Source organism: Argentina silus, assembly GCF_951799395.1.
Source record: "Argentina silus genome assembly, chromosome: 9".
Lineage (NCBI taxonomy): Eukaryota > Metazoa > Chordata > Actinopteri > Argentiniformes > Argentinidae > Argentina > Argentina silus.
In genome coordinates this window covers 21,905,779-21,914,370 of record NC_139663.1, presented here as the reverse complement: position 1 = coordinate 21,914,370, position 8,592 = coordinate 21,905,779, and the positions used below count along the sequence as shown (strand labels likewise).

The 8,592-nt window shown below is 49.0% G+C and overlaps 1 protein-coding gene across 1 annotated transcript in view; it reads left to right on the top strand.

The window, feature by feature from the left end:
- The window catches only part of mosmoa (modulator of smoothened a), a 24,293-nt gene extending 16,007 nt beyond the window's left edge, over positions 1 to 8,286 (top strand). The window contains exons 2-3 of the mRNA XM_083676392.1: positions 1 to 76; positions 8,022 to 8,286. The exon at positions 1 to 76 is cut by the window's left edge and continues 137 nt beyond it. Of these exons, the coding sequence (XP_083532518.1) occupies positions 1 to 76; positions 8,022 to 8,206 (261 nt within the window). The 3' untranslated portion in view covers positions 8,207 to 8,286. The remainder of the gene's footprint in view (positions 77 to 8,021) is intronic.
- Positions 8,287 to 8,592: the final 306 nt, after the last annotated feature.

Sequence of the window (8,592 nt, the reverse complement as noted above, 5' to 3'; positions counted from 1 at the left end):
ACCTGCGGCCTGCTGGTGGCCTCCCACTGGCGACGGGAAGCCACTAAATACGCCCGCTGGATAGCCTTCACTGGGAGTAGGTTTTTATTGAACTCATTTCGTGGCATTTAGGGTGAAATAAAGTCGCCCAAATTGGCCTCATTCTAGAGTGTGACATTCAACATTCAACTTTCAACATTCAAGGGTGACTTTATTCACCAAAAATGCATAAGTTATGATGCTTCATTTTGTAGCCAATCAGAGTGTTGTCGCTAGGTAAACAACCCGCATAGAACACTTGGAACACTCTAGGTGGTGAGGGTTCCGGAATTCTTTGGCAGTTGGTGAGTTAGCCTTTATTTTAGCAGGGAGACCAAGGTCTCTTTCACAAGGGAGCCCTGCATACCCACAGTTTACAATAATACATAATACACAGAAAAAATGACAGCATAATAAAACTCAATCAAGAAAAACAAACACATTTTTCAACAAAGAGTTCCTCAATCAAAACTTTGAACTTTAAACAAAACTCAAACAAAAAACAATTCTCTGCAGATGACTGTTTTTGCCCTCTGCTGTGGTATCGCTACTGAATATCTCAACCGGTGTCGGTATCTAAGTAAAAACAAATCTGCTGTCGTGACAACCCTAAATACATGCACACACACACACACACACACAGACAGACACACGTTCCATTTGTGACTGATTAACCACTCTCAACCGTACCCTAACCATGCCTTGATGTCTGTTCAGGACACACCACACACTCTCTCTCTCTCTCTCTCTCTCTCTCTCTCTCTCTCTCTGTCGCTCTCTTTCTCTCTCTTTCTGTCTCATGACATCATTTCCTTAGAATAACACCCCTCTCAACACCAGCGCATCCGTCTGGGAGCAGCTGGACCCTGTCTCCAAAACATGGGACGAGAGGATGAGGAGGAGGAGGAGGAGGGGTGGGAAGGGAGAGGGAGAGGGAAAGGGGGAGGGAAAGGGAGAGGGGGGGCTGTGAAAATATTCGTTTTAGTCTCGAATTTACGGCCTACATTTCGGTGGTGTAGCTGATTCAGGTACACTAATGGACGCGTGTGTCTGTGTGGAGGGAGAAAAGCCTCAAAGTACAACCAACTGATTAATGCACTGCAGTAACCCGCCTTCTACAACATTCTACAGCCTTCTACAGCCTTCTACCTCCTTCTACAGCCTTCTACCGCCTTCTACAGCATTCTACAGCCTTCTACAGCCTTCTACAGCCTTCTACAGCATTCTACAGCCTTCTACCTCCTTCTACAGCCTTCTACAGCCTTCTACCTCCTTCTACAGCCTTCTACCGCCTTCTACAGCATTCTACAGCCTTCTACAGCCTTCTACAGCCTTCTACAGCATTCTACAGCCTTCTACCTCCTTCTACAGCCTTCTACAGCCTTCTACCTCCTTCTACAGCCTTCTACCTCCTTCTACCGCTTTCTACAGCATTCTACAGCATGTACTGTGTATATTTAGTTTACTTGTCTACTACATCAGACAATTTCATGCATGGAAACATTCTCCGAGATAGGAATACACGGTGCACTGTTCACAAATGTGACCAGTGGCGTGACGACTGATAGAGTGTTGTGCTGCATGCGGCCGTGGCTGCGAGGCTGCGGGGCTTTCGATGCGCATTTACACGGCGGTGTCGGGGCCGCGTGCTATTTTCGGTGTTGCTGCGTTGTTGCGGTCGCAGTGCTACTGCGTGCGTTTGCATGTTTCGCCCGTGCGTCGAGGGCCCCTCTCTCCCTTCGCAGAGCGGAGAGCGCAGCTTCTGCGGCGTTGGCGCGGGTGACGTCCGTGTCATTCAATCTCGCTCTTTTGTCTTTCGCCTCTCGGCTCCCAGACTCTCTTCCTCCATCAACGGCCGTCAGCAACGCTGTGACGGCGCTGGTTTCATAAGGCTGCGTGGGTGTTTGGATTGGTCGGTTCCTGAAGGGAAAACACAACCACCCCCCCTACACACAGATGGTGTTGCTCTAGAATACCATCACGGAATTCATGTATTAGTCGGCTATGGCCAAGAGTTTCTTTTCCTGACCATGTGACCTCACCAGGAATAACTCTGGGCCTAAAACACAACTTCCACCCCTTGTGAACACCCATAAAAAAGGGCCCAGGCTTTTTACTGGCCAGGTGGCTGGTGCCTGGAAAAACTCAGGGCCCTAGTTCTGAATTATAACGTGTGTGATAATCACCAGTAAATACCCAGAGAATCACCCAATTACCGAATTCCATCCCCTCAAAAATTGTTAATGTGTTTTAATACAAATTAGTGTCATAGGCTAAATTAGAAGGAATGGAGTAATTTTTTCGACAATCACGCTCGGAAGCAAGTGATGAGGTTACCATGGCAACAGAGAGGAAATAGTCGCCATTGTCCGGGGCTTCATTGGCCTTGTCAGATCCTCAGTCAGTGTCCTTTTCTCTCTCTCTCTCTCTTTCTTTCTCTCTCTCGCTCTCTCCTTTTCTCTCTCTCTCTCTCTCGCTCTCCTTTTCTCTCTCTCTCTCTCTCTCGCTCTCTCCTTTTCTCTCTCTCTCTCTCTTTGTCTCACTCTCCCCTTTTCTCTCTCTCTCTCTCTTTCTTTCTCTCTCTCGCTCTCTCCTTTTCTCTCTCTCTCTTTCTTTCTCTCTCTCTCTCAATATCTTGTGAAATACAGTTAGAGGGATACAAAGAGTGGAGTAGAGAGAGATCAGAATGTGTGCGAGAGGGATTGGGGTGAGAGTGGACTGTGTTGAAAGAGAGTTATCAGCAGTGAACGGGAGGGGGGAAAGAGAACGAGAGAGGAGAAAGAGAATGAGAGGGATAAAAAGACTCAGGGCAAGAAGAGGCAAAGAAAGTATCACCCGTAACCAGAGAGCCTGCCTCAGGTGGAGGACAGGGGGGAGTAGAGGGGGAGGAAAGGGGGGAGTGGAGGTGGAGGGGGAGGGGGAGGGGTGGGGTACTGGAGGAGGCCGGGAGTGTTTCCCTGACGTCTTTGAACTTCAATGGTAGTGCTGAACACGCACCACACAGAGCTGCTGTGTCATGGTTTAACACAGAGGCCGGATGGGGGGGGGGAGTCGGAATTGAGGGAGAGTGAGGGAGGTTATAATCTGCGTGATGGATAGGGGGGAAGTTTGAGTGAGGGGGGTGGGGGAAAGAGGTGGAGTGAGGGAGGTTGATCGAGAGGTGTACAGAGTGAGAGTGATGTGGAAGGGGTGTGTGTGTGTGTGTGTGTGTGTGTGTGTGTGTATGAGAGAGACAGAGACATAGAGGGCTGTGGTGGGGTAAGGGAAGTGGCAGTCTAGAACTCCATGCAAAGGCTTCAGGGGGAGTGAGCTCGCTCACTGGGGGCTAACAGGTGATGAAGGCTGGGGGGAAGGTACCAGTTGGCGTAGCTGGCCCAGGGCCATTGCCACCTGAATGGGCAGCTTTGTATGACCTACACAGGCCCCCTTCTGTCCCCTGCGCACTCCACTCCGAGCCAGCGATCATAAAAGAGAGGAGACAAGGAGAGAAATCATTTTCAAGAGGATTCAAACCGACCGTGTCTGACTTGAGCAAACAATTGCGGGTTGTGACACGTTGAGCGCCAGTCGCACCGTAGCTCAGCAAGGTAGAGAAACACCAAGCTTCAAAGGCACAGCACGTCACCGGCTAAGGCAGGTGGAAGGAGAGGGACATACCAATTCTGAGGTGCAGTTCCCCGTCAGTCAAGGTAGGTTTAGAAACACTGAGCTCTGAGACTTCAGCTGAGGCTGGTTAAGAAAGAGAAACACTCGGCGACAAGGTACCAAACCTCTTCAGCCAAGGTAGGTTTAGAAATAATTGACCTATAAAGACGTAGCACCTCTTCAGCTAGTCAGGTAGTTTGAGGAAACAGCCAAAGGTACCTCACGGGCACCGTGAGTCCTTCTGCTGTCACGTCTGTGTTCCTCTGTGGTTCTGGCCGGCTGTAGATAAACACATGGCCCAGGCTGCAGGGAGGGAAGAGGACAGACGTAAATATTAGCTGTGTCTGCCCGGCCTGGCGGGTTAGCCAGACACCGCTCGTTCGCTAGGCTGGCATGTTGAGACAGGAATACGCTCAGCCAATGAGGGGCTAGACTGAGCCAGCAGCATCACGGTAGCTTTTCTGGCTAAATCCGTCAAATCCGACGGGGAAAAAATAGCCTGTGTGGGTTTCTGGGCCGGGAAGATGTGATGTGTAGCCTAGTGTTGAGGAAGAGAACGAGTCAGTGCCTCGATTTTTTTTTTCCCGAATAGGACCTCTTTTGATTTCCATATACCTGCGTTTGGAAAATCAGCCCCATGATTTAGCCCTACGTAGAATGGAAAGGTTTATCTGTAAGCCTTTGATTGACTCTGTGAGTCAGCCTGGCAAAGCTCAGTTTCCTGTGCGTCTATTGAACAGTTATTCCCAATGATCCAGTTTCTTTCTGCTTTGTTTTAATCTGGGTCAAGAGTGGACTTGAAGCTCTACTTATCTTCAAAGAAAAAGTCTCTTACAAAAAAAAAAAGAACCATGTTGGAGAAGTTTTGAGATTCTAATTAGCGATGGCTTTTGACTGTTCATTAGCCCGTCCAACTAAAAGGCTAATTGCCTGGATTAAGGCGTATGATAACCATCCTATTGATTCTCACCCCAGACCGTGGCTGTCTGTGCCCTGTCGCTCATTACTGAGAAACTGAACGCGCTGCATGCAGGACCATCTCTGAACAAATGACTAAACTTCACCGTTGGGTGCCAGAAAAACCAAGCTCTTGTCATAGCATGTATTATTTTTTTTACAGCATGCAGCCTACGCACTAATTATTCCCTTGAAATGGATGGTAAGCGCCTTTATCGCTTTTTTATATTCTCTTATACTCTGGTTTCTCTAATGATGCCCACTCTCACCGCTCATTTTCGCCAACAGTAGGATGCCACAGAAAGAAGGTGACTTCCTTTCATTCTCAAAAGAATGAGCTGATCCCACTGAGATGCAGGACAGACAGATCTCTGTTGTCCTCTGTTTCTCATGCTTTATTTGACTTACTTTATTTGATTCTCAGCATATCAAGCTGTAACAGCTCGATGATTCCCCGAGATTCGTTTCCCCTTTATGCAATAGTCCTTGGAGCAATGCTCAGGGCTACAAACACCCACATGTTCAGTTGAAACCAATAGAGACCGAAATATTTTAGGCAGTGGGTGGCAGAGCTTGGTTGGGGTGGGCAGAGCTTGGTTGGGGGTGGCAGAGCTTGGTGGGGGTGGGCAGAGCTTGGTTGGGGGTGGCAGAGCTTGGTGGGGATGGGCAGAGCTTGGTTGGAGGTGGGCAGAGCTTGGTTGGGGGTGGGCAGAGCTTGGTTGGGGGTGGGCAGAGCTTGGTTGGAGGTGGGCAGAGCTTGGTTGGGGGTGGGCAGAGCTTCGTGGTGGGGGTCTTGCTTGAGAAATGGTAGGGGAAGTACTGTAGTCTTTGTTCTAGACCTTCTAGTGTTTACCTGTCAAGGAGAGCAATGATTTAGCCGAAAATATACCGAAATCCTATCTATTTAAGACGTTAACGATGTCTTACGTCTAGCGAGCTACGCATGGGGGGGGGCTTTATATCTCTGTATAAGTGTGGTGCTTCTTCTGCTATCGGCCATACTGTTGAACGCACAGCGCTTCCTTAAACAGAAATGCCACCTTTTGTGTCGATACAATAGAGAAACAAAACTGATCTTGATGGCACATGAGCTAATGAAACCAGAGACCAAGGAGAGGGCTCTGCAGCGTCCATGTTTGACAGGACACAGACCAATGAAGAAGAACAAGCTGAGCAGAACTAAAGTGGACAACAAACACTTCTCTAAGACTTGGAGATTGGACCCGTCACACACGTTGGTGGGGAGACTTGAGTTCAGCTTTGATACTTCTCCTGTGTGTGTGTGTGTGTGTGTGTGTGTGTGTGTGTGTGTGTGTGTGTATCATGATCTCCTGAGTCTCTGTCTCTCCCCACTGCTCCACAGCTGTCCTGGCTGTCTGAAGTGATGCTCTCTGGCTGAGTGGGTTATGAAATTGCCTCAGCGGCGGGGCGCCTCCAGATCGCTTTAGATGGCTCAGGTTGTTACAAAGCCAACTCACTTATTGCTATTTATCTCTCCCTCTCTCTCTCCCATGCTCTTCTGTGCTCTCTCCTCCTTTCTCTGGTATGCATTCTCTCTCTCTCTCTCTCTCTCTCTCTCTTTCTTCATCTGGTATGCTTTCTCTTTCTTCTCTCTCTCTCCCTCTCTCTCCCCCCGTCCCCACCTCTTCCTCTCTCTCTCTCTCCCCCACGTCTCTCTCCCTCTCCCTCCCTCTCTCCCTCCCCCTCTCCCTCCCTCTCTCCCTCCCCCTCTCCCTCCCTCTCTCTCTCTCTAAATCTGATCACTGTGCACAACATGAGGCCAGTGTGTTTAATTGCTGCTTAGAAGCGCACTGAAAGACGGCATTATCTCACTAATGGCCTCGCTCAAATTGAATTCAATCTGTGCCCAGGCTTCCTGCGAGCCGTGTGTTAGTGTGTCCTGTGAAAGCCTGTGCCTCACTCCTGGCCCTGGCAGGTTCGCAGAGAGTGAAGGCCGGTTCAGTCGAGGTGTGATGCTGTGTGGCCTTTGGTTGTTTAAAGTAGAGATTGTCAGCTTTGATACAACAAGGCTTTTCTCCTCAGGCTGGGGTCTCCATTTAGAAAGTACATTTAAGAAATAACAATAATGTGGTTGTGTTCGTGCCGTAGTACAGTGGTGTGTGTGTGTGTGTGTGTGTGTGTGTGTGTGTGTGTGTGTGTGTGTGTGTGTGTGTGTGTGTGTGTGTGTGTGTGTGTGTGACCTTGGACAGTAGCATGGCTATATTTGGAGGACTCTACTGTCCAGTCAATCAATCAATCAAACCAGTCAGTCAGCAAGGTCCTGTCCAGTATTAATAGTGTGTTCGTGCCGTAGTACAGTGGTGTGTGTGTGTGTGTGTGTGTGTGTGGTGTGTGTGTGTGTGTGTGTGTGTGTGTGTGTGTGTGTGTGTGTGTGTGTGTGTGTCAGCAAGGTCCTGTCCAGTATTAATAGTGTGTGTGTGGTGTGTGTGTGTGTGTGTGTGTGTGTGTGTGTGTGTGTGTGTGTGTGTCAGCAAGGTCCTGTCCAGTATTAATAGTGTGTGTGTGGTGTGTGTGTGTGTGTGTGTGTGTGTGTGTGTGTGTGTGTGTGTGTGTGTGTGTGTGTGTGTGTGTGTGTGTGTGTGTGTGTGTGTGTGTGTGTGTGTCAGCAAGGTCCTGTCCAGTATTAATAGTGTGTTCCTAATAAAGTGTTGGGTGAATGTATAAAAACAAAAGAAGCTACTATTCACAGTACGCCATTAAAAACCGTTCACTTGCCGTTCCATGCAACAGTCTCTCTCTTATCAATCAATCAATCAATCAATCAATCATTCCATGCAACAGTCTCTCTCTTATCAATCAATCAATCAATCAATCATTCCATGCAACAGTCTCTCTCTTATCAATCAATCAATCAATCAATCAATCGATCGTCCCATTTTAAGATTTCACGCATTGCTTTTATCACTCGTGTATGTCCGAAGTCAGATGTGTTTTTCTGGTACGATTAGCACAATACACAGAGTGGTCGTACTAGCTCCATCCCAGGCTGAGAAGAGGAACCTTCTGGATCCTCCTCCACAGCCCAAACCAGCCGTGAACATACGATTCTGTATCATAACTAGCTAACGTATTCTCTGTCTCTGTCTCTCTCTCTCTCCCTCTCTCTGTCTCTCTCTCTCTCTCTCTCTGTCTCTCTCTCTCTGTCTCTGTCTCTGTCTCTCTCTCTCTGTCTCTCTCTCTGTCTCTCTCTCTGTCTCTCTCTTAAGGAGTTACAAGCTGTTTTGAATATTGAGGACTTAGCTTTGTCCCCTAGGGGAAGACGACAGTTACGCATTATTACTTTATCTTAAGGTTTTAAAGCCCATTCAAGACCAATGACTAGCTAACATATTCTCTCTCTCTCTCTCTCTCTCTGTGTGCCCCCCCCCCCTCCCCCACAGTGATCCTGTTCTGCATGGCGGCGCTCATCTTCCCTATAGGCTTCTACATCAACGAGGTGGGGGGTCAGCCGTACAAGCTGCCCAACAACACGGTGGTGGGCTCCTCCTACGTCCTCTTCGTCCTCTCCATCTTCTTCACCATAGTGGGGCTGCTGTTCGCGGGCAAGGTCTGCCTCCCGGGCTGACGGCCCGCCACCGCCGCTCTGCCACCCGCCCGGCGTAACCTACCTGGGCCTTGGGAAAACTGACGGAAAATACGAGAAAAAAAGAGGACTACTCAAGGACTAGAAAAACACTGGCAGAGACCAGGCAGGGACGTCAGTCTGGACGCGAGTCTGCCTGCCAATGGGGGGGGAGGGGGGGACGAAGACGGACGGACGGACGGAATCTCGGAATAACAAACTAACTATTAGAGACAAAGACGAATGAAAGGAAAAACACTGAACGGATGTGGACGCGGTGGTCGCGGTGGAGGCGCTCGGTGGGGGTGGGGGAGGGGGCGGCTGAGGCCATCTGCCTTTTGCTTATTTAAAACCTGTTTCTTACATTGTTGTTGTTTGTTTGTTTGTTT